Here is a 26,850-nt window from a genome sequence, read left to right as displayed (position 1 = left end):
ATTGGCAGAATGGATTTTTAAAAAATATGATCCAACTATATGCTATCTAGAGAGATTCACTTTAAATCCTAAGACACAAATAAGTTGAAAGTAAACCTGTAATTTCTTTCAAGGAATCATATATCTGTCTTGAGCATTTTTAAATATTTTTAAAAGAAATTATGAAAATAAATCAGTTAAGTTTTTTAAAAACACAAAATGCAAGAATTATCAGGTCATAAAAGCTCTATTTAATCCATTTTCATTTTATATCCAGCAATTACATTTTAATCTACATTTTAGGACATGCTATGTAATTTTGAATTTCTCAGCAAATTGTGTTTTATCTCACTTCAAAATCACTCTATTGTATACCCTATAAAAGTGATAAAATGAAATTTTAATACCTAAGGAGTTTTTGAAATTATATACTATTATAAAAGGAATTTTCCAGTCTGGAAAAAAGTTAGGAAATGCTGTTCTGTGTTGTAGATTTTAGTATTTCCATATTTTGGATATTCTCTGATTACCAAATAATATCAACATATTTTAATTATATAACTTGTGTTTGGGAGGAGCCAACAGGACTCATTTATATCTAAACAAAATAATCCCATATGAAATGAAATGTCTGTCTCACTGAAAAAACATGTCATGGAACCATAGAAAGCCATTGAAATACTATTCTGTTAGCTACTGAGGTACCGGTAAATGTCAGAGGTCCATTTTTTCTATTTGACTTAGCTCAAATAGTTACATTTCACTTTCAGTGTCTAAGTTCTGAATCAGTCTTTGTGTCCATGAAATACGATGTTGGACAACATTGGAACTATTTCCATAGAATATTTGGGAATTTGATAGTCATGATTTAACTCATATCATGCATTTAAATATTCTTTCCCTTGTTTGTAGGCTAAGTAAGTGTTTTTCAAATTACAGATCATAATGCACAATTTAGTGATTTGGAACCAACAAAGTTGTTTTGCTTTGCTTTGTTCCTTTTTTTAACATTTTAAACTATATATTGTGAATGTATTTCTGGTAGTAAGTTTAAGTATTACTTCTCAAAATATTTGGTTTAGTTACACACACACACACTCATGTATGTATAAATGTGTATGCGTATGTATATACTGGCTCACCGTGTAAAATATTCCTTACCATGGGTTGCCATCAAAGAAGTATAAAAAGCTATTGGTCTAAATGCTATACTTTGTTTCATACAGTTTGAGGCCTAGGAGTTTGAAATTTATGGCATTTTAATTTTATTGCTTATTTGTATGATGGTTCTCCTTTTCATCCTCTTAAATCCATGAAGAACTGAACTTCTTTTGAGTTACTGAAATATCTTTATCTCAAAAGCATCATGACCCTAGGAACTAAACCAGATGATTTCATAGTCTAACTTTAGTCCCAATGCATGATATTCTGGCATTCATTTTCATGTATCTTTTTATGTTCTTTTGGCTTCATTTTATTGTTTTTTTCTCTTTGCTTGGATCTTATAACAATACATGAAATGTGTGTATTACATATATTGCTATAAGTGTAATAAAATCATTTTTGAACCAAGCCAAGGTCTAATAAACAAATTAACTACAATGAGATACCACTTCATACCCTAGGATGGCTATAATCAAAAAGAGAATAACATCCAAGGTCGGGACTTTAAAAAAAAGAGAGAGAGAATAACAAATGATGGCTAGGATGTAGAGAAATTGGAACTTTCATCCATTGCTAATGGGAATAAATGGTGCAGCGGCTCTGGAAAACAGTTTGGCAGTACTGCAAAATGTAAAACATAGAGTTACCATGTGGCCCAGCAATTCCATTCCTAGGTATATAGTCAAGAGAAATGAAAACAGACATCCACACAAAGATTTGTTCATAGCAGCATTATTATAATAATAATAAAAAGTGGAAATAACCGACATGTCTATCAGCTGGTAAATGGATAACTAAAATGTGGTATATCCATATAGTGGAATATTACTTAGCAAAAAAAATGGAATGAAGTAGTGATACATGCTACAACATGGATGAACCTTAAAAATATGCTAAGTGAAAGAAGCCAATCACAATGGACCAGATATTGTATGATTCCATTTATGTGAAATGTCTAGAATAGGAAAATCTATAGAGACAAAAAGTAAATTAGTGGTTGCTGAGGCTGGAGGGCAGGACTGGAGTAACTGCTAATGGGTACATAATTTCTTATTAGGGTGATGAATGTGCCCTAAAATCAATTGTGCTGGTGGTTGTACAACTCTGTGAACATATTAAAAATAGGTGAATTGTATATGAATTATATCTCAATAAAGCTGTTTAAAAAAAGAACTATCACTATTCTTTTTAAAAAATTTATTCATTAATCCAAAGCTGTATGAAGAAATAAAGATCTCAGCAAAGGTAAATACATGGACAATTATAAAAACTTATATAATTGTAACAATAGTGTGTAACTCTACTTTTTGTTTTTTCCATGATTTAAGAGACTAGTGCATTAAACATAGTATTAGTTTATATTTTTAAACACATAGTGTATAAAAATAAAATTTTGTGATAACTGAAAGGGGTAGGAAGAAACTGTTAAAGGAGCAACATTATTATATGTTATTGAAGTTAAGCTAGTATAAATTCAAATTAGAGTGTTATAACTTTAGGATGTTAAATGTAATCCACTTGGTAAGAACAAAAAATATCTAAAGGACATATACAAAAGGAAATGAGAAAGAAATTTTAATGTTTCACTATGAAAAAATCAACTATACTACAAAAGAAGACAATAATACAGGAAATGAGGAACAAAAAAGTCACCAGGCAAATAGAAAATAAATAGCAAAATGACAGAAGTCCCTTCTTATCAGCAGTTACTTTAAATGTAAATGGATCGAACTCTCCAGTCAAAAGACAGAGATTGGCAGAATGGATTTTTAAAAAATATGATCCAACTATATGCTATCTAGAGAGATTCACTTTAAATCCTAAGACACAAATAAGTTGAAAGTAAAAGGATGGAAAAGAATACTATTCCATGCAAGTAGTAACCAAAAGAGAGCAGAGGTGGCTATATTAATATCAGAAAAAATAGACTTTAAATCAAAAAAGACTACAGGAGACAAAAAAGGACATTATATATTAATAAAGTTCAATACAGCAAGAAGACGTAACAGCTATAAGTATTTACCCACCTAATAACAGACCATCAAAATAACAAAAATTGATAGAATTGATGAGAAAATAGAGAGTTCTACAATAACTGTTGGAAACTTTAATACCTTGCTCTTAATGGGTAGAACAACCAGACAGAAGATAAGATAGAGGACTTGAATAACACGATAAACCAGCTAGATCTAATAGACATATACAGAACATTTTACCTAATAACAACAGCATACACATTCTTCTCAAGTGCACATGAGACATTTTCCAGGATGGGCCATATGTTAGGCTAAAACTTAAGTCTCAATGGATTTTTTTTAACTGCTCCTGAAGCACTTAGTAGATTTTAAAAGGTAGATATCATACAAAGTATCTTCTCTGACCACAATGGGATGAAGTTAAAGAAATCAATAACAAAACAGAAGTAAAACTGGAAATTTCACAAACTTGTGGAAATCAAACAAAACACTCTTAATAAGTAGATCAAAGAAGAAATCACAAGGAAAGTTAAAAAATACTTAGAGACAAAATGAAAACCCAATATATTAAAACTTATGGGACGCAGTGAAAGCAGTGCTAAGGGCGAAATTTATAGCTGTAAACATATTAAAAAACAAGAAGAATCTCAAATCAACAGCCTAATTTTACAATTTACGAAACTAGAGAATGAACAAACTAAACCCAAAACTAGTAGAAGGAGGGAAATAATAAAGATTAGAACAGAGATAAACAAAATAGAAAACGGAAAAATGATGGAGAAAATCAACAAAACCAAAAGTAGGTTCTTTGAAAAGATCAATAAAATTGACAAATCTGTAGCCAGACGGACTAAGAAAAAAGAAGACTCAAATTACTAAAATCAGAAATGAAAGTAGGGGCATTACACCAATTCTAAATAAAATAAAGAAATAAAAAGGATTATAAGAGAGAACAATGAGCAGTTGTATACCTAGATGGATAACCTAGATGAAATGGAAAAATTTCTAGAAACACAAAATCTACCAAGACTAAACCACAAAGAAATAGAAAATCTGATAAGACCTATAACTAGTAAGAAGATTGAATCAATAATCAAAAATTTCCTAGCAAAGAAAAGCCTGATGGTTTCACTCATAAATTCTACCAAACATTTAAAGAAGAACTAACACTAGTCCTTCTCAGAATTTTCCAAAAAACTGAAAAAGGAACACTGCCTAACTTATTATAAATGAGGCCAGCATTACCCTGATACAAAAATCAGACAAAGACACTAAAACTACAAACCAATATTCTTTGTGAACATTAATGCAAAAATCTTCAATAAAATACTAGCAAGGTGAATTCAGCAGCATATTAAAAGGATTATATACCATGATCAAGTAAAATTTATTCCTGGAGTGCAAGAATGATTCAACATACAAAAATTGATCAGTGTAATACACATTAACAGAATAACAGAACGAAGGAAGAAACCCCACATGATTATCTGAATTAATGCAGAAGAAGTATTTGAAAAAATTCTTTCATAATAAAAACATTCAACAAACTAGAAATAGAAGGAAACTACATGAACATAATAAAAGCCATACATGAAAACCCATAGCAAGCATCATCCTCAGTGGTGAAAGGCTGAAGCTTTTCCCCGCAGGTAAGGAACTAAGCAAGGATGCCTGCTTTCACCACCTCTGTTCAACATAGTACTGGAAGTCCTAGCCAGAGCAGTTAGACAAGGAAAAGAAATAAAAAGCATCTATTGGAAAAGAAGAAGCAAAATTATCTCTGCTCACAGATGATATGGTCTTATACATAGAAAACCCTAAAGATCCCACAGAAGAACTTGATAGAACTAATAAATTCAACAAAGAAGCAGGATACAAAGTCAACACTCGGAAATCAGTTGCATTTCTATATACTGACAACGAACAGTCCAAAAAGGGAATTACAAAAACAATTCCGATCCATGATCATGGGGTATCTTTCCACATATTTATGTCGTCTTTAATTTCTTTCAGAAATGTTTTGTAGTTTTCATTGTGCAAGTCTTTTACCTCTTTAGTTAACTCCTAAGCATTTTATTCTTGATGTATTTATAGATAATTTCATTTTTTATAAACTCAGCATTTCTTAAAGTTTTTGACTAGTAAAGGTTAAACTGTCTGGCTTACTTGGTATTTTACTATGGAGTAAATACGAGACTCCTGTTTGCCTTAACTCAATAGTAATTAATTGGACTTCTCCCTAATGTAAATAAAGGCTCTGAATTTTTAAATGTCTGTGATTACAAAATTAAGCTAAGAATTAAAATTATTTATGTGGCAAATTCAGGCAATAGTGATCCTCTTGAAATGCAATAGAGTATTCTCATTTAGAGAATAATTCAGAAGTTTGTCTCTTAGACCTAGAGTATGGACAGACAGGGTCCCCATGTGTTTCCACATTGGACAGGAAGGGACTCTCTTTTCTTTGCCTTACAGTTTAATTTGCATAATCAAATTACATGTTGTCAGTTGATCTCACTGCAATGACATTGAGATGAAGTACATATTAGATAATAAAAGACTTATCTTTCCCTCATGGAGGTAATAGGGTAATGGGGGAAATAAGACATGTACAAAGAAGTTATTATACAAATAGACTGTGATTGGTTCAAAAGGGAATACTGAAGAAGCACCGTGGCCAGTCACAGAACAGAGGACAGAGGTTAGGGTGAATAAGTCCAGAAAGATTTTAAAGTAAATACAGCTCTTGGCTTACTTACAGTTTGTTTTCGTAGTTTTTAATTAATGGGGGAAAAGATCAAAGTTGCTCAGTGGGAATCCACATTGCCACATTCTTTTTTGCTCCTAGACTATTGGTGTAACTTCCTAAAGGATCTTTCCACTACAAGTTTCTCTTCCCTACAACCCAGATTCTATATTCCCTCAAACCCACCTTCTCAATTTTACAAAAGGATTTTGTCACGTCATTCTCCTTAATACCTTACATTATCCGGAGAAGCATTTCCCAGTTGGTAGCCTGCAAATCTCCAGGTATTCATTTATGAAATTGCATGGAGGTTGGTTAAGGAAAACAAGGGAATGCCAATAAGAGACAATTTTTAAGAAGTTTTGAAAAATAGAAAGCAGATGGGATCAGAACTATGGAGAAACAAGCCAACCAGAATGGCTGCTATCAGCTTTACAATTTATGTGTCCTGTAGGGTCCAGCCAATGTAATAAGAAACAGTAAGGGGGTATATGTAAAGGCAGAGGTACATTTGCACAATTTATGATTGTCACCAAGAAAATCCAAGAGAATTTTATTAGTCAGGGTTCTCGGTTGCCAGCAAAAGAAACCAACTCTATCTAATATAAGTAGAAAATAAATTACAAGGATGTCAAGTATCCTGTGACGTTTACAGGAAGACTGGAGAACGTGAACCTGGCCTGATGGGTACGAGCTGAGAAGTGAGACTCCCATTTTGCTGCAGATGCTTTTGTGTGAAATCTTTTACCCTAAGAATAGATCCATGTACTTATTAAAATAGTTTTAAAGAAAAGAAATATAGGGACTGCTGATAATGAAAATGTTAATGAGCGTAAAAAATAATTCTGAAAATTTGTCTCATGATGACTTTCACCTGACTTGTTAGTTGCATTGATTTGGTCAAAATTCTGAAACACATGTTATCTCTTGTACATAAGCACCAAACTGGAATGAAAATTCTGTTGATTTTTTTCCAGTTTGATTTTTCACAAATTCAAGAATAAAGACAGTCTCTACAGTTATTTCATTGTGTTTTTTTCTCTAGATAAATGCTTGAAAACAGTAGCCAGACACTTAACACTTTCTTTTTTACTTATTTTTTATTTCTATTTTGACGTCGTTTCAGACTCATAGAAAAGTTGTAGGAATAACACAAAGAAGTCCCATATACTCTACCCCCCATACAGATTCCCCAAATGTTAACTTTTTTACCACATTTGCTTTATCATTCTCTCTATGTATAAATTTTTATATGTAAATTAGGTATATGTATACATTTTTTTCCCTGAACCATTTGAGTAAATTGCAGCCATGATGCTCCTTTACCCCTAAATACTTAGGTTGTATTTTCTAAGATACAAAGACATTCTTTTATATAACTATAACATAATTGTAAAAATCAGGAAATTAACATTTGATAACAATACTATTGGCTAATCCCTAGACTTTATTCAATTTCACTCATTTTCTGAGCACTGCCTTTTATTAAGAAACCTCAGATCATGAGCCACATGCAGTTGTCATGGCTCTTTAATCTTTAATCTGGAACAGTTCCTCAATGTTTCTTGTCTTTCATTACCTTGATAAGTACAAGCAAATTATTTTGTAGAATGTCTCTCAATTTGAGTTTATCTGATGTTTCCTCATTATTAGAGTCAGGTTATTCATTTTGGCAGAAATACCCCAGAAGTGATGTGGTGTTGCTTTCGGTGGATTATACAAGAGGCACATGATGTTGATTTATCTTGTTACTAGTGATATTAACTTGGATCACTTGATTAATGTTTTTGTTTTGTTTTGTTTGTTTTGTTTTTGAGACAGTCTCACTCTCTTGCCTGGGCTATAGTGCCGTGGCTTCAGCCTAGCTCACAGCAACCTCAAACTCCTGGGCTCAAGCGATCCTCCTGCCTCCGCCTCCCAATTAGCTGGGACTGCAGGCATGCGCCACCATGCCTGGCTAATTTTTTTTTTTTTTATGTGTATGTATTTTTAGTTGTCTAGCTGATTTCTTTCTATTTTTTTAGTAGAGACAGGGTCTCGCTCTTGCTCAGGCTGGTCTCAAACTCTCGAGCTCAAACAATCTGCCCACCTCAGCCTCCCAGAGTGCTAGGATTACAGGTGTGAGCCACCAGGCCCGGCTCTGATTAATGTAATGTCTTCCAGTTCCTTCCACGGTAAAGTTATTCTTTTTCCTTTTAATTAGTTTCTTTCGAAGAGATATTATTGAGCAAATGAGCTCGCTGCCCAGTGTGCACAGAAGCCAATAACTATAACACTGGCTTTTTAGAAAACAAAGACTTTTATTGCAAAACTGGTCAGCAAAGAGACAGGAGTGAGCTCAAATCTGTCTCCCCAATTTGTGGTCTGGGTTAAACTTACAGTTTCAGAGGGTAAGGGAAAGGATTTAGGAATGTTGGCTTGGCAGGGTCTGATTGGAGAGCTTTGTCCATTTACAGAAAGGTGTGTTGAGGCCCCTCATCTTTCAGGCCAATAAACCCTATGTTTCTGAAAGAGCTCTGGCATTCAAGTTACAGTCATGCCCTGATCTTCTTGGTTCTGAGGGGAGAAGTTGTTGGTCCTGGGTGTTGTTAGAGGTCAAAGGTTTTCCTATTGCACATGCCTGAGCTACGTGACTTGGAGTTTTTGGCTCTGTTATACCTAAAAGGTGACTTGACATTTTGTTATCAACAGAGTATACCCAGTTTGGACTGGTCCCATGGTTACGGAGATACTTAGAGCTATGTAAATATTCTTTTACTCATCAGAAATTTACTCCCTCACTCTAATATTCATTGATGAGTCTTGCCTGAATCACATATTACTCTTACGGTTACCAAGTGTTGATTTCCTAATTTCATCTTGTCTTCAGGCTGGGCTCCTGTGTTCCCATCGTTCCTTGAGTACTCCCTTACTCTCTGGTTCATCAAGATGATCCAGGCTCATCTGGGCTGTCCCTGCCCCAGAGTCTGATTCAGCCATTTTGCCAAGAAGCTCTGGTTCTTTCTAGTAAAGAATAGATTTTAGAAAGCAACATCTGGGTACTACATGTGTTCAGTTGCTACTAATCCTCTCAGTGGCCAAAGCTAGGAAACACATATCTTTGTATCTATATGTATATTAAAAACCATGATTAGAACCTTCATTTCTATCTCAGTGTTTAAAAACAAAACACAAAAATTATTAAATTAGGCCAGTTGATATTTATATACTAAATGTAGGAATTTCAAAAGTCAAGTCATGAATGTATAATCATAAGATTATACAAGGGGACTTCAAAAAGTTTGTGGAAAAATGGAATTAAGAGATAAAAATATAAACTTTATTTCTCGACATAAACTCTGTCAAGTTCAAAATACATTTGTAAGCAATGATACCAGCTATTTATTTAGCCTATCTGTGAAGAACTAAGGGTCCTGGGAATTTAACCACGTCAATGCACTCTTTTTTGCATAATTAACCGAATAAAAATCGGTGACCTTTAAAGGTTTTTTAAGATTAAGAAACAAAGAAATCAGAAGGAGCCAAATCAGATTGTAAGGTGGATGCTTCATGATTTCCCATCGAATCTCTCTTAAAATTGCCCTTGTTTGATGGGAGGAATCAGCGGGAGCTTTGTTGTGCTGGAGAAGAACTGTCTGGTGAAGCTTTCTGCTAAAGCCTTGGCTAACTTTCTCAAAACACTCTCATAATAAGCAGATGTTATTGTTCTTTGACCCTCCAGAAAATGAACAAGCAAAATGCCTTGCGCATCCCCTAAAACCCTTTGTGCTTGACCAGTCCGCTTTTGCTTTGAGTAGCCATTGCTTCGACCGCACTTTGTCTTCAGGATCATGCAGGCATAGCTGTATTCCACCTCCTGTTACAATTCTTCAAGGAAATACTTCAGGATCTTGATCCCACTTGTTTAAAATTTCCATTGAAAGCTCTGCTCTTGTCTGCAGGTGATCTGGGTGCAATGGTTTTGGCACCCATCAAGTGGTAAGTTTGCTCAACTTTTTTATTTCAGTCAGAATTGTGTAGGCAGAACCAGTTGAGATGTCTGTAGTGCTGGCTGTTGTTTCTGCTGTTAATCCTCAGTCCTCTTGAATTAGGGCATGGACAAGATTAGTTTTCTCCTCCCAAACTGATGTGGCTGATCATCTTCAACATCATCTTGTCCCTTCTTAAAATGAGTCATCCATTTGTAACCTGTTGATTTATTTGGGGAGTGTCCCCATAAACTTTTCATAAAGCATCAATGATTTCACCGTGCTTCCACTCAAGCTTACCATAAATTCGATGTTTGTTCATGCTTCAATTTTAGCAGAATTCATGTTGCTCTGATAGGGGCTCCTTTCAAATTGATATCTTCTCCTTCTTAGTGCCTCAAACTAGAGATCCTGTTCAGACATGTTATAACAAGTTAATATGAGTTTATTTTGCTACAAAAAAAATTTGAAATTCATGCATACTTTTTTCATAATATGCATTTTTCCATGAACTTGTTGATGTCCCCTTTTATTTCAGTCTACATTTTAAGGTATTTGGTCCCCAAACTAAACATGGTATGTCATTTGATAATTCATTTGTCAATGAATCATGCTTTCTCTTACATGATTTAAAGTAAATTGAATAACATATATTACTTAATAAATGAGGAAAGGTTGGAAAATTATAATGCAATATCTAATAATGGTGATTTATCACACACCATGCAGAAGTGATAAAATTTTTACCAATATTCTTAAAGGGGGTATAGGAAGGATTATTAATTGCTATGCAAATTAGTGAATCAAAAAATGTCGAACACCTTTATCTAGAGGATAAGGTCCTAATTCCTTTTCCCAATGTGCAAGACCCTTCGTGGTCTGACCCCTCCCCCAGTCTCTTCTCATGCCCTCCCCATCTCGAGGCATCATATGATCTGGGCATATTGGTTCATCTTATAGATCCTTGTGCATTAGTATGATTGGTATGCCTTTCCCTCTCACCTACCTGGAAAGATCTGATAACATCTGTCAGGTTTCAGATCACATGTCACCTGTTCTACAGAACTGTCCAAGCAGAATTAATTACTTCTTCCTCTTTTTTCATGATAGCTCTTATATTTTATTCTAATTGCTTATCTCTATATTCCTTATTAAATGTGTCTGTCTTTACAATAGGGACTTTCTATTCCTTGTAATCCCAACTCAATGCAATATCAAGCATTCAGGATAAATGTTTAATAAATGCATAATGAATTGGTAGTTCCAGTATTCTAAACATGATAATTTTTTAAATACTATAGATAACAACATCTAAAACCTTTAAAGTGACTATTAAGGAACCTTTTTTCTTTTCTTTTTTTGAAGACTTTGGCAAGCATTTTTGGGATGGAGATATGAGCTTTTCTGCGGCAGTGTTATATTTTGTGACCACCACTGACATATCCCACAGGGGTTTCTCGGACGTCCTGGTGATGTGAAGCTGTATGGCATATCTGCGTTTGCTCTTGTGATCATTTTCCCCCTGATCCCCTGAAGTTTTCTCTTGCACAGCTGTGCCTAGGGCTCACCCCACCCCCACTACTACTCTTAAACTCCGAAATGTTCCCCTCGGCCAAGAGTCACCTTGTCATTCTACCCCACACGTTCCTGCAGCAACTCTTCAGCTTCCCAGAACTCCACCCAGGTCACTCATTTCTCCAGACTTCCCTTAAGGAGCCAGAGACCCTGAGCAGTAACAAGCTCCCCTGTGTCATGATGATCATAGCACCAAGTAAGAGGTGATTTCCAGGAGGGCAGTGCTGCTCTCTGGAAGGCCATGCATGTTGCCTTTCAGCTCTTTGCTGAAAGCAATCTTCTCCTGATCCTTAAAGCATTTTTTATTTTTTTTTTCTTTTAAGACTGTTCAGGTAAACACTCTAAGAAATACAGGATTAGAGAACATCTTTCTGCTGAAACTATTATATAGTTGATATAGTTGAGATGAGACATCACCTGGGCATTCGGTTGGTTGGAAAGAAATGGAGGTGTAAATGAGCAACAGCATAGTGAAGAGACCCACCTGGAAGGAGCAGGTGTTTTTGGAGATTTTGTGGCAAAAAGACTAGATTGGTAAGGTCCGACCAGTGGAGGGACTTGGATAAGCATCAAGAGCTCTGGGTATTAATATCCAAGATTAAAATAAAGGGAGAAATTGGAGTCTACCCAGCTAGAATCCACAAAGTAATCTTTTCAAGTTCCTTCACGAGGATGCATGCCTCTTAATTGTCACCAGTCCCGTTGGATATGTCTTCTGAGTTTGACTTTTAGACCTTATTAGCTCTACCATAACATTATTTGCTCACTTGCTCTATAATTATTATTCGTTCTACACTCACATGTATATGACTGACATTAAGTGAAGATCTAGTGTAGGTTACTGGAAGTAGTAATAGACATAAGTGAAATGTTTTGAAGTATCTTTAATTTTTTAAAAATTATTCCATCTCTAGAAATTTAGTGACAGGTTTGATGTAATTAAAATTTAATGTTTTAATATGCAAATGAAGTTGTCATAACTAGAATATGATTTGACAGGTGCTGGCAGTTCTCCAAGCAACCTGTTTTAGAAGCAGGTATTTCTCTACAGGAACAGACTTGTAGAAGTAAAGGTTTGATTGAAAATTCAGTTCAGTGTTGGGGCTGCTTTAAGGTAATGTATATGTCTCTTAATAGTAGAAATGTGTTTACATTATGGTTAGTATTGCAAAGTATCTCTCTCTCTCTCTCTCTCTGTTTTTTCTTTCTAGATCCTGGTTAGATAATAACGGAAAAAGCGCTGTTAAAAAGTTGAAAAATAGTTTGCCACTTAGAAAAGAACTAGATCGTTTAAAAGATGAACTATCTCATCAGTTGCAACTGTCAGATATCAGGTAATAAGAGAGAACCTAATTTAGAGATTAAAATCAATATGAATTACTTACTGGTAAAGCTTTCCGGCAGCTAAGTATTTGCATCTTTAATTATTCTGATAACTAAATATTCTTCAATTATCTTTTTATAAGCATAATCAAATGTTCATCTGTGTAAGAAAATTATTAATTTCTTGTTTTAAATATTGAAGTAAGGTTTAAGTACTGACATTTTTGGCATAGTAGTTGAAATTTTTTTACACAATGAGTTTGTAAGAAAAATATCTTTTTCATTGGGTGCCAGTCAAATGGGGGGGGTAAACTCACAACTAGTGGAGACGGAACACACTGTGTGGGGGAAAGGCACACCTCTAACCCTGGCTCGGGTGCGGCAAAGACATTACATGTAACCACAGTGTTTGTACCCCCATAATATTCTGAAATTAAAAAAAAGAAAGAAAAATATCCTTTTCCATATACACATAATATATAAATAATTATGCCCCATCATGTAAGATTGGTATTTGAGTTTAAAAGGAAGAGGGGAGAAAGAAAATAGTTCTTGTATTCTTGGTTCTATGTTATATAGCATAACTTTTTAAATAAGTTTTCATAAACTTGGAAATTGCAGTTATATAAAGGTACATGTTGAAATTTATTATGAAAATAGATTTAACAACTCTTAAAACTGTAAGGAAGGGAAAAGGCGGGCGTCAGGTGATTCAGTCATTGAACTCCCCGTTATTAGAACCCTGAAAAATTGTCAGCCAGTCTCATGCTTAAACATTTCTGGTACTTTTTGCTGTAGCCTGTCTTGTTTTCAACCCTCATTATCTGGACTTTTTTCTTACATTGAACCGAGTGACTGTTTAGATAGCATAATAGCTCCTTTTATTCCTGTGCTTATGGAGTACAGATAGTATTTACATGTACTGTTCTTGTATATTCAAATCATCATTTTATAAGGTAATTCAAATTTCAAAGCAAAGCTTTTTAGACTTGCAGTGTGTGGAATGTTTGTGTTTATGCTTATAGCTGTTCTTTTACCATGACATCAGTAGTTTTTAGATCAAGCTTTGATTATAGGGGTTTTTTCCAATTCCATAATTTAGTAACAAACTTTCGTACTAAAAACAAAATAGTAAGATCATTTTTTAAAGTTTATAAAGTCAACAAGTTCATGTGCATGAAAATAACTTTTCTAGTATAAATTTAAAAGGATCTGTCAAAGCAGACTGGGATTAGGAAAATCAAAAGATTTCTTAAAAATAAAAGGAAATAAGCATTATTTTACAATATTGTGGAGAAATTTCTCAGCTTTAATTTATGCTATGGGAAATATCAATAGATGTAACCCACATAAGCAAAAGCTCTTTGAGGCTCTCATTTTTTAAGAGTATAAAGGGATTCTGAGACCGTAACATTTGAGGACCATGGACATAAGGGCTTCTCCACTTACTGGAAAATTGGCCAAGAGTCCAGCAAATGGAAACATTGTGACTAATGACATTGTTTTTCATTCTAAAAAGCCTATATGAAAGACCATTTATTAATAAAAACAACATCTAGTAGTTTTATCACTTGAAATTTTTAAATTTCAAATCAAAAATTAATGTTAATTCTTTGAAATTATATCTTAGGTTTTCAATTATGATTTAAAGGGAAAAAATTTTAAGCCAATTTTCATTTTATCAGAAATGACATTCATCAGAATCAATATTAGGATAAAAGAGGAACATAAAGTTTTTTGAGAGCCTGTTTTGAATGCCTAAGTCCTTCACATATATGATTTCATTTAATTTATTCTACCTAGGAAGTAGGAAATGTCCTCACTTTGCGTGTATGAAAGTGAAAACCTTAGAAAGGCTAAAAGCAGCTTGTCCCAGGTCACAGAGCTAGTAAATCGCAGAATAAGAATTCAAAGGTGGGCCAGGTGCTGGTTCACACCTATAATCTCAGCACTCTGGGATGCTGACGTGGGAGGGATCACTTGAGGCCAGAAGTTCAAGAGCAGCCTTAGCAAGAGGGAAACCCTGTCTCTACAAAAATAGAAAAAATTAGCCAGGCATAGTGGCATGTGCCTATAGTCCCAGCTACTTGGGAGGCTGAGGCAGGAGAATCACTTGAGCCCAGGAGTTTGAGGTTGCTATGAGCTAGGCTGACGCCACGGCACTCTAGCCAGGGCGACAAAAAAAAAGAAAAGAAAGAATTCAAAGGTGGGTTTTCTGATCTGGCTTTCCAGATCACAACCAGTGTTCTTTACATTTACACAGCAGAGCCTCTGTGATGTCGTGTCAGTATCAGATTCCATTAGTTTATAAAACAAACAGATTACATAATGTCATCAAATTCACTTTCTCCAGAATAAGATAAAAAGAATCTGATAAACCTAACTGGAATTCCTGATTGGAACTTAAATCTAAAAGGAAATCATCATTATAAAATGTGGAGGAGAAAAATATTTTTTCAAGGTTTTTCCCATTTCATCCTCTTATTTTAAAATAGAAACAACATAGTGTATTTGCTTGTTTTAAATCTTTGGATACTTGAACAGGGCAGTAAAATTTTTTCCTTCTGGTAAACCATTCATTTTCCATTTGATTGCTTCTTTAAAAATCAGCTAGCTTGGAAACCGCTCAGTTAAAACATGGCTGCTTCAGAAAGAAATTCATTGGCTTTCCCAGGATTCAGACGGTCAGGTGAGTGCTCTCCCCTCCCTCGGGGGGCTGGCTGCTGATGCACCTGTGTGCTCTGTTGGCTTAGGTGGCAGAGGAGCTGGGGCATCGCCCATCGCTGTAGCCAGCTGCACAGTTTAGGCCGATTAGCACAGCAGAACTTGGAAACACTTAAAAAAGCAAAAGGTAAACTTTTTCCACTTTCTTCTAAAATATCACCTAGCTGCTATCCACATCTATAAATTGTAGTAGAAAACTAAGAGACTTTATCACAGCCGAATTTTTAAATGTGTTCCTCTGAATAAAACAGCGACATAAAATTAGCCTTTAAGCTTCTATTGAATTTAATCCTGAGTTTATAACTCAAAGTTAAGTAATTATCTGCATGATGCTAAAAGAATGAAGCATCTCTGGACCATAACCAAAGGGTTTATGCTCTATCATCAGGATGCACAGTCCTGTTCACAGACCGTTCTGGCGTGAGTGCAGTGGGCCACGTGATGCTGGGAACGATGGATGTCCATCACCACTGGGTGAAGGTAAGAAGGAGCTTGAGAACTAAAAAATCTCTTTGATTTGTGGTTCATATGCTTTCATTTCAAACAATGCTATAATGTCATTGAACTAAAAATTTAAATCCTTGCTTGCTTCAACTGTTTTCGAGTAAGATGCTTAATATCATGTAGTTAAAATATTAAAAGGAAAGACTGATTTTTAAGGCAGTTTTTATCTGGTAATGTAACAGTCTTTTCTGAAGCACAGCCTAAGAGCCTGTATTCTGTTGTTTTGTTTTACTTGTTTTTAACAGATTTATTAAGGTATAACTGATACTTAATAAACTACACATAATAGTGTGCATAATTTAGTAAGTTTTGACATATATATATATGCCTGTGAAGCCGTTACCACAACCAAGACAGTGAACATATCCATCACCTGGGAGGGAGGGCTTACAAAGGGTCATCTGCTCGTGGCTCCTTGTAAACCTTCCCTGTAATCCCACTACCCCCTCCCCAAGCAACCACTGGTCAGCTTTCTGTCACCCTAGATTAGTTTGCATTTTCTAGAATTTTATGTAAGTGGAATCATAGAGTATGCATACTTTTTTGTCCGGTTTCTTTCACTTATTTTGATATCCATCCATGACGTTGCATGTATGAGAGTTTATTACCTTTTTTGTTATGTGGTATTCCATTGTATAAATATACCAGTTTGTTTATCCATTCACACATTGATGGACATTGGGTTGTGTCAGTTTTGGGCTATCACAAGCAAAGCTGCTATGAATATTTGTGTACAGATATATGGACATGTGTTTCCTTTCTCTTGGGTAAAATGCCTAGGATTTTGAATGGCTGGATCATATGGTAGGGTTATCTTAACTTTTTAAAAAACTGCCAACATTTACTATGGTCATCTTTTTAATTTTAGCCATTCTAATAGATATGTAGTACTATCTCATTGTGAATTTTATTTGCATTTCTCTAGTGACAGATAATGGTGAGTAAGTTTTCATGTGCTTATTTGCCATCCACATATCTTCTTTGGTGAAGTATTTGTTCAAATAAAATATATGGTAGAAAATATTTGCAAACTACATATCTGACAGACTTTGTATCTAGAATATATAAAGAACTCTCAAAATTCATTAGTAAAAAAAAAAAAATCCAACTAAAAAGGGCAAGAGACATGAAAAAACATGTCACCAAAGAGCATATACAGATGACACACGTAAGCACATGAAAAGATGTTCACCATTAGCCATCAGGGAAATAAAATTTAAAACTACGATGAGATATCAGTACATACCTATCAGAATAGCTAAAATAAAAAATAGCCACACCACCAAATGCTGGTGAGGGTGCAGAAAAACTGGATCACTCATGCATTGCTGACGGGAATGTAAGATGGTACAGACATTCTGGAAAGAGTGTGGCAGTTCTTATAAAACTAAACGTGCGCTTACCATATGACCCAGCAGTTGCCCTGTTGGGTATTTTATACAGAGAAATAAAAAATTACATTCACACTAAAACCTGTGCATGAATGTTCATAATAGCCAAAAACTAGGAAAAATCCTAATGTCCTTCAGTGTGTGAATAGTTTGAAAAAACTATGGTACATCCATATCATAGAATCCTACTCAGCAATAGAAAAAAATGAACTACTGATACATGCAGCGGCTGGGATGGCTTTCGAGGGCATTGCACTGAGCGAAAAAAGTCAGTGTCGAAAGTTTACATACTGGATGAGTCCATTTATATAACATCCTCGGAATAACAAAATTATAGAAAGGGAGAACAGATCAGTGGTTGCCAGGAGCTGAGGAGTAGGGGAACAGAGGTGTCAGTAGCTGCAAAAGGGATCCCTGTGATGGAACTGCTCTGTGTCTTGACTGTGGTGATGTCACACAGATCTACACATGTGGTAAAGTAGCATAAAATTGAATACACACAGACACAAATGAGTGCAAGTGAAACCGATGAAATCTGAGTAAGATTAATGAATTATATTGATGTCAGTTTCCTGGTTGTGATATTACACTGTATCTTCACAAGATGTTACTGTTGGGGAAACTGGGAGAAAGGTACACGTACACGAATCTACGATTATATCAAAATATACACATGAGCAACCCATTGAGAGAAAAATTTAAGAAGTAAAATTATTTTTTATAAAATGTAGATTATAAATAATATGTAGAATTTTTATATTGCTATTAATTTTATCATAGCAGAGTTTTTGGTGCCTTCCAATTCCTCTTAAAGTTGTGTAGAGCCCAGCTTTTGATGTAAAATCTAAGTCTTCGACAGTCAGTCCTTCCCTGACTAGCTCCCGCCTCCCCGTTCAGCCTGTTTCCTTCCACTCGCCCACAGCAGGTCCCCTCCAGCCACACCAGACTCCCTGTTGTTTTTGAACATACTGTTTCTTTTCATACTTCCCTGTTTTTTCTGCCCCTCAAACATTCCCACATTCATCTTCCCTTTTTTAAATCCTATGTACCTTTTAAGACTAGTCAAATTAGACTTCCATAGACACCTTCACTGGAACCTCCTCTCCGTATCCATTCACCTCGATGTGGTGCTTAGTACACTGAATCCAGAGTTTTGTTTTGTCTCCTTGCACCCCAACTGTGAGCCGCGCCCAACAGGGACAAACTCTTATAATCTGTACACTTCAAGTGCCCAGTTCAGTGCTTAAGTACATGGTGGGTGCTTGATAATACTTACTGCATTTAATTGAATTTAATTGATTTAAAGTAAATTTTGAAGGAATAGACTTGGAGTTGAAATACATATACTTTATTTCTAAAACTTTCTTTATTATACCACTTAATCATTCTAAGCTAATTTAAGACTCTTACCTGAATATTTAAATATTAGTAGTTAGGACTTATTTTTATTTGGAATATATTTTTTTAATCCCTTCAATTCCTTTCTTAAAAAACCCCCAAGATTTACAGTGGTTTGTTTTGAATATTAATATTTCTAGCATTACATTAAGCCTTTTTCTTAACACTTACTTGAACTTACCTTCTAGGAAAATAATTTTCTTGCTAAAATTTCTCAATACCATTTATTGGAATCCTAAAATTGAATCATTAGCATAACATAAAACTAAATGTTAATATTTCTTTCCTTTTTTTTAATACTATAGCTTTTTGAAAGATTGCCAAGTTATTTTGACCTTCAGAGGAAGCTGATGCTTTTAGAAGACCAAATAAGCTATCTTTTAGGTGGCATACAAGTCGTTTATATCGATGAATTACAGCCAGTATTGACACTTGAAGAATATTACTCTCTTCTTGATGTGTTCTATAATAGGATAATGAAAAATAGAATACCTTTTCACCCTCAAAGTCTACGTGGTTTACAAATGATCCTTAACAGGTAAATATCTAAAACAGAAGGAGGATTACTTTTATTCTTTCCTTTAAGGGGGTTGTGTGTGTGAGTGCATTAAATTATTTTGTAGTTCAGTGTGTGGCTCTTAGGAATTAAAAAAAGCAATGTCACTGCTTATGTTAGCCACTCTCTTCTACACATTGAAAAGCCAACATGAATGGATTGAAGGATTGAATCTCGAGAACATTCTTTGAATATATTGCCACTTACTGGGCAAAGTCAATCCTATGGAAAACCTTGTAGGATTAAACCAATATTAAATCAGTAGGCAACATTTTTTGTGCTTGTACTTGCTGTTTGCCATGAAGCACCCACTGTGCTGGGTGCTCACACACATTCTCTTTGGCTCTCACAACCTCACCATCAAGTAGGTCACTGCCAACATTGTATGAATAAGGAAGGTCACCGGGCTCGGAAGTATGTAATCATCCGCATAAAGTGTCTTTCGGCTTTAGGTCAATGTTACTACACTTTTAAGGTGGATTTTCCTGGGGATTCCTTTCTAATTTCTTGAAGACTAATAAAACATGTCTCTGGTGGGGGAGTGGATGGAGTTAATAATTTTTCCTTTATGTATGTTTCCTTTCAGTGACAGATATGCTCCGAGCTTGCATGAACTTGGGCATTTCAACATCCCAGTACTCTGTGATCTAGCAAATCTCCAATGGTTTATTCTCACCAAAGCTCAGCAGGCAAGAGAGAACATGAAAAGAAAGGAAGAGTAAGTACTGTTAGCCTTCTGTAAAGTCGGATCATTCAATCTAACTTGTAAAATATCACGTATTTGGAACTCATAAATATGGGACCTTAAAACTCTAATAAACTTAGGAAATTGGCTGATTTGTGGATATTCCATATTTATTTATTCCTCACCTGCAACAGATTAGATGTGGCTGTTTTATAAGTATAATAACCTAAATTACGTTGCCACCGTGTACCTCAATTTGAGAAGTAGGGCTTGTTAATACAAAATTCAACTCAGGAACAGAATGAAAAGTAAGAACATCAGAAAGAAATTCTCCAGATGGAAAAGATTGCCAACAACAACTACAAAATCTTAATTGTTTAAAATTTTTTTTAACTGTTGATATAAAGAAAACTTTATCTGCATTTTAATTAAATTGAGAAAAATTTATAAAACAAAAAATTGCTTTAGTTCATGAACAGTCCTGTTTCTATGTTGTTTATATCTTTGAAGAAGTCATATTATAGACAGTACTTTCTTGTTTTGTAGGCGGTGAGATACTGCTCAATAATGTTTTATGCATCTCCTGTGAAGAAAGGAGGTATTACATTCAAAAAATGGTTATTTTTCTAAAGATGTTGCCAGGAGGTTCAGTTACCAAGCATTTATTCATTCGTTCATTTATTTAGCCAGCATTTACTGTGACTGTCGTGTGCTCGAAGCTGTGATATGTGCCACTAGTAGCTGAAGTCCTGGTCCCTGCCCTCCTGGAATCTGTTTCTAGTAGGAGACACGAGTGCCATGCATAAGTTGAGCAGGAAGAGGCAACGCTCTGGGAACGCGAGGAGCAGAGAAAGCTATGGCAGAGAAGCAGGAAGGAAGCTGAAGGGAACGGCTTTGCACATGTCTGGGGGGCGTGTTTCGAGGAGAGAGGAGAACAGGGACATGGCAGCTGGGTGTTCAGCAGGGTGCTGGTGGAAGCAGTTCTGCCTAACTGCCCCTTCGAGGCTCGATCCCCACGAAGTGCTCATTTACAAAGCCAGGGATATAAAATGGAACAGCCAGCAGCTGTCCATTTAAGAAGAGACAATGGGATCATTTTATTGATAAAATAAATGAAGGAGCTGCATCTCTTTGTTTTGCTTGTGGAATTGGTAATAACTCAATTGGCCAGACCCTATGATAGGAGTATCCTACTTCTTGATTGGTTGCCAAGCATTTGTTTGTGGTATTAATTTTCTAAATTGTAAGTCTGCTTTAATCTCTTGGGAGCAATTCCAGCCAACTTGTCATTTTTAGGACTGATGATTTTGTCTGCTGTACCATAGCTGCTGCTTTTCTCTATGGCCATTTTATAGCTTTGGAATAATGCTACTAGAGTGTGAGGAAGGAAAATTAAAAAATAAAATTCAAATAGGGTGATTTGTGGAAGTTCCCTCTTACCAGTTGCTCAGGCGAATAAAAACCCTGAGTCATCTTGGTGCCTCTCCCAACTTCCTCACTCGTCGTCTCCACCCCACCTTCAGAGGAGACCCAGAGCGTGCCACTTCTCCTTTGCTTTTCTGCCACACCTGGTCTAGGCCCCCATCATTTTGTAATGACCTCCTGTCTGGTCTGCAAGCGTCCGTACCCGTCCCCTCCACCCGCCTCCTGTCAGTGCTCATCAGAGCAGCCGGAGTGAGGACGCAGTCTGGTTGTCACTGCCTGTGTGTGCGTGTGCCTGCAGGGCCCTCCGTGGTGCTCCTGCCTCTGCATGGGCTCCTGGGACGCTCCCCTTACTTATTTTGCTCCAGCCCCATCTGCCTTTTTATCCTCCTCGAGCACCCACTGTGCACTGCCCGCCACCAATACTTCCTCAAGGCCCTGCACACATTCTGCCTTCTCTGGCCACACGGTGTGGCATGGAGCCCCGCCCTCCTCTTCTCTCTCCTGTCTATCTCGCCGGCCTTTCTGCGTTTGCCTTAGCACCACCGACTCAGCAAACTCTCTTTCCTTATTTATTCGCTCTCTCTCCCTCCAAACAGAAGGTGAGCTCCATGAGGGCAGAGACCGGTCTGTCTTCTTCCCTCCAGCACTGGCTGGGATCGGTGCCAGGCACACAGGAGGCCCTCAGGAAACACCCCTGACTGACTGTCGACTTTGGCTTTGGCTCGTGTCCTCAGCCCCTCTGGCTCTGGGCTCCAGAGCCCTCATCCCTGCACTTGTCCCCCAAGGGAAGGAGAACACTTGCTGCTGGTCCCCACGTACCTTTCCGCTTAGCCATGCCTTTGCCCCCCGAAGGCCTCTGACTCTGGGCCCAGAAGCCTTTGCCCTCACTCCTCTTCTTTGCTCTGTTCTCCCTGCCCTAAAGGTCTCCTTCCTTGTATTTGCCAGGTGGTGATTAAGACTGCCTTCTTTCCTTAGATGAAGTGTGCTCTTGGAAAGTGGTTTTCAGACACTTTTTAACTGCATATTTCTTTATAAAGTGGATCCTTAAGTAGAAACCCAATGTATTTTAAAAAGACAAAAGCTCGTAGCTGCTCTAGTTCAAGAGGAAAGAAATTAGAGACCACTGTACCCATAGGGCCCTCTGAGGTAGGGCGCTCTGAGGTAACACCCTCTGAGTACCTCTGCAGGCCCCTCGGCTTGTTGAACAGTTTAAAAACCACTATTATAAGCTAATATCTGGGTCCTGTCTTTATAGAACATGACCTCTCAAGACAGCATGACTTGTAGCTCCTGTCTCCTAACGTTGCCTGGCTGACGTGTGGAAAGTTACACTGTCTGTGGAACCCCCACTCCTTTGGAGGCTGGCGATAGCCAGGTGCACAGCTCTTACGTGGGGTGGTAATAACCCAGGTAACCTGCACCTGGACAATAAACCAGCTCTCCCTAGCATGACTCTCCTCACTTGATGTCTTTTAGTATTAATAATTCACTCAGATGTTTGCTCTCACCTTATAGCATGTATGAGGGCTGTCTGGAAAGTATCCAGCCATGTAACTGCTCTTGTCTTATTAACAATGGCTTAAATCCAGCCATTGATATTTCAAATTTTAAAATCACTTATATAAATTGGAAACAAAAGAAATGTATAATGGTGGCTCACACCTGTAATCCTAGCACTTTGGGAGGCCGAGGCAGGAGGATCGCTTGAGCTCAGGAGTTTGAGACCAGCCTGAACAAGAGCAAGACCCCATCTGTACTGAAAATAGAAAAAATTAGCTGGGTGTGGTGGTGCATGCCTGTAGTCCCAGCTACTCGGGAGGCTGAGGCAGGAGGATCACTTGAGCCCAGGAGTTTGAGATTGCAGTGAGGTAGGCTGAGCCACAGCACTCTAGCCCAGGCAACAGAGCGAAACTCTGTCTCAAAAAAAAAAAAAAGAAATGTACAATAATAGAAGAATGGTTTAGTTATTTTGAGACTTGCATATAATGGAAACAACCATTTAAAAGAATGTTCATTCATTCAACTAATATTTATTGAGTACTTATGTGTCTAGCAATTGCTGTAGAGTCACTAGTGCTGATACAGTGCAAACAAGACATGAAACTCACATTCTGACATCAGAGGCAGAGTGGTTTAACTTTGTGTTAAAAAAAAAATGGGGATAATTTTTGTTAAAGGAAAGGATGGTTGTTTCCCCTAGGAAATGTCTGGCCTATTTCTTAACATTAGAAGGAAAGGAACAGAACTTCCCACCAGCCACACTCACCAACCCTATATTCACAGACATGATGTCATGATGTTTCTCTTGTGTGTACTCAGCCTTCCTTCTCTCTCTCTCTCTTTCTTGAGGTATGAATATAATAAAGCCAAAAAATTATAAGGAAAGGCAAAATATAATTTTCAAAAAATATTTTTTAATTTAGTCTGCTGCTGACTGCAGAAGCACCCAAGAAGGAGGAAGGACTGTTACATACTGTTTTCCTACTGAGGGGACATGCCTGGAGGGAACCTTACCAGGGGCTGCCTTCTCATAACTTGATGCTCCTCCAAGATTGCACCCTTGAAGGACGGACAGGTTCTCCTGATTAGAAAGGTTGTGGCCTGTGGGTCTGGGAAACCCGTAGGCTTCCCTTAGAAGGAATGGGAACGCATGAGTTCTGCCCAGATTTGTATAAAGATGTGTTGTTGGAGAACCACACAGCAATGTGCCCGCACTGCGAGGCTTCTCATTGCTAACACAGGTTGTTAATATCTTTTTTTTTTTTTTTTTTTTTTGACAAGTGAAAAAGCCCTTTACGGAAAAAGATAGCTATACCCTGCTATATCAATGGTAGTTTAGGGTTCTTCCTATCTAATCCTGGAGAGATTAGGAGGAGGCGTCACTGGAACATTCTCAGAACCATCAGCCATGACTGCTGTCTGCTTGAATCTCTAAGCAACACTCCGCAGAGGAGTAATCTTATAGAAAAAGCTAACAGCACCTAAGAAAGCGATCTGGGCATTGTTAAAGAAAGGGATTCAGACATTATAGACCAGGATAACTAACTGCTGTGACCATTTCTGCCTTCAAATGTTTTTCTAGCTTATGGATATTTTATGGCACCTACTTTTCTCTTTTATGCAGAGTTTAAGGGTCATTAAATATAGGATATTTGGGTATTTTTAACTGATGGAATATTTAAATTAGACTGGTTTGGACACTTGACCGTGGCATTTTTGCTTTTCTCACCTTGTCAGATGAGCTTCCCAAGTAACATATGTATTGGTCTAGTCCAACTGTGAGGGTGTAACAGGTGGATTCTCTTGAACACGTCTCTAGACGTGCGGCATTGAATCCACTTACCAAAGCGCCATATTCATAGCCACTTGCCACCTGTGGGAGAGTATCAGAGACCTGACTCTGCCCCAGCGTTGTGTACTCTGTAGGCCTTAACTGAAGCCCCTGATGGAACAAGAGATGTCGTAACCTCAGGCAAAGGAGAGGGAACGGAAAGGGGTTGAGAGGGATAGGAAAGTAACAATAAAGAGAACCTGTCCCTGGTTTTGTTGTGAGCCTGGTGTTTATTTTGAGAATCTTTAGAAGTCAGTACTGTCCACGGGTTAAACTTTAAGTGGCTCCTAAAGCAAGGGTGCTTTTTGGGGGGGGGGGTTCCTCCCAAAATATTAAGGGGTACAAATGTTTTAGGTTACATGGATCACGTTTGTAATGCTTGAGTCCCAGCTATAGGTGTGCCTGTCACCCAAAGAGTGTTCATGGTACCCATTAGTTAGTTTTTTCCCCTTCTCCCCTTCCCCCTCCCCACTGGTGAAACCAAAAAACTTCTACACAGCTAAGGAAGCAATCAACAGGGCAAAGAGACAGCCTACAAAATGGGAGAAAATATTCACAAGAGACACATCCGATAAAGGGCTAATAACCAGAATTTACAAAGAACTCAAGCAAATCAGCAAGAAAAAACATAAGAAAAACACTGAAGCTAGCAGTTTTATATTCCTAGCTTTGTGTTTTCCTCAGTTGCTGACAGCTGCTAGGCGAGACAAGATAAAGAGGTTTTTAAATTATGGATTAGTTATTTTTACCCCATTATTGCTAAAATGATTAAACAAATGCTTTTAGAGATACACGTGGCAGTAACTCAGGAGGTTCTGCATCGTAACTATCAGCATGTCTTCCAAACATGTAATTTGGCCTTTGCGGGTACCATTGTAGTGTTATGAGTGGAAACTTACAGCCCTGATATTTAAGAATATATTTATATTGTATGTTCTTTTATTTATTATAGCTTATGGCAATATTATTTTTATTTTCAATGTAATAGGTTAAAGGTTATTGAGAATGAATTGATACAGGCTTCAACAAAGAAATTTTCTCTGGAGAAGTTATATAAGGAGCCCAGCATTTCTAGTATACAAATGGTGGATTGCTGTAAGAGACTCCTAGAACAATCACTGCCTTATCTACATGGGATGCACCTGTGCGTTTCACATTTTTACTCTGTTATGCAAGACGGAGACCTTTGTATTCCTTGGAATTGGAAGAATGGAGAAGCCATTAAGTAACAGAAATCTGTCTTATTTTTTTAAAGAGATAAGAAAGAAACTGTTAAATTAAACTTATTTAACTCCACAATTTGATATAACAGTTTTATTTACATATTACAAGAACAAAGTTTCTAACTGCTGCTTTAAAAGTAGACATTTCTAAACCAATGAATTTCTGCTAGGAAACTTGTTTTAAAAAGGTTTTATCTCCAGTCTTACAGTAATGATTGGCAAGACTGGGTAAAAAGATGTTAGAGTGAACATATTTTTAGTGATATGTAAATGAAGGATTTTACAAGAGTGATATATTTTTGTATGAGTGAATGTTGGTTTGGGGCTGGACAAGTTTGTGTGTGTAAATATAAACAGGCCCCGTGTCCAGAGTATAGCTCAGAAGTGATGGAGCTCATTTCTACATGTGACACGATGCAACGTGCATCTTTATAGTTACGTCTCATGTATATACACACACACGGATTTTGCAGCCAGAAATGGACACTTGATGTCCAAAACCGATGATTGATGGGTAGCAAAAATTAGATAACCAAATTTTTCCTAAGAGACTAGAAGGAAAAAAAGCAGTTGAATAAGCGGTCTAATAACCAGTTTATTAAAACATCTTCAGTGAGAAAGAATTTAATTTTAAACCCATAATTTCACCCCTTCATTAAAATACTGTAACTGTTGGTAGCATGAAACCAAAAGACAGGAAGTATTTTGAATCATTTAATGAGGTGACCTATTTGTTTTCGTGGGCAAACACTGTCTAGGAAAATTTTCCCAAAGAGCTCTAGGACTTAGAGTCGAGTGTAAAACAGTTCAGACCATCCAGGATTTCTGTCACCGCTCTCAACCCTTCCTATTCCTACCGATGTTTGAAACACTTTTATTAGC

The 26,850-nt window shown here is 36.7% G+C and overlaps 1 protein-coding gene across 4 annotated transcripts in view; it reads left to right on the top strand.

The window, feature by feature from the left end:
* TCAIM (T cell activation inhibitor, mitochondrial) overlaps positions 1–26,041 on the top strand; it is a 60,579-nt gene extending 34,538 nt beyond the window's left edge. For all 4 annotated transcript variants that reach the window (XM_012639229.1, XM_012639220.1, XM_012639237.1 and 1 more), the window contains 6 exons: positions 12,620–12,742; positions 15,485–15,582; positions 15,844–15,935; positions 19,054–19,286; positions 19,891–20,022; positions 25,734–26,041. In XM_012639229.1, coding sequence (XP_012494683.1) covers positions 12,620–12,742; positions 15,485–15,582; positions 15,844–15,935; positions 19,054–19,286; positions 19,891–20,022; positions 25,734–25,974 — 919 coding nt within the window. In that variant the 3' untranslated portion in view covers positions 25,975–26,041. The remainder of the gene's footprint in view (positions 1–12,619; positions 12,743–15,484; positions 15,583–15,843; positions 15,936–19,053; positions 19,287–19,890; positions 20,023–25,733) is intronic.
* The last annotated feature ends 809 nt before the right edge of the window (positions 26,042–26,850 follow it).

Source organism: Propithecus coquereli, unplaced genomic scaffold (assembly GCF_000956105.1).
Source record: "Propithecus coquereli isolate 6110/MARCELLA unplaced genomic scaffold, Pcoq_1.0 Scaffold1, whole genome shotgun sequence".
Classification (NCBI taxonomy): domain Eukaryota; kingdom Metazoa; phylum Chordata; class Mammalia; order Primates; family Indriidae; genus Propithecus; species Propithecus coquereli.
This window is presented reverse-complemented; position numbering and strand designations above follow the sequence as displayed.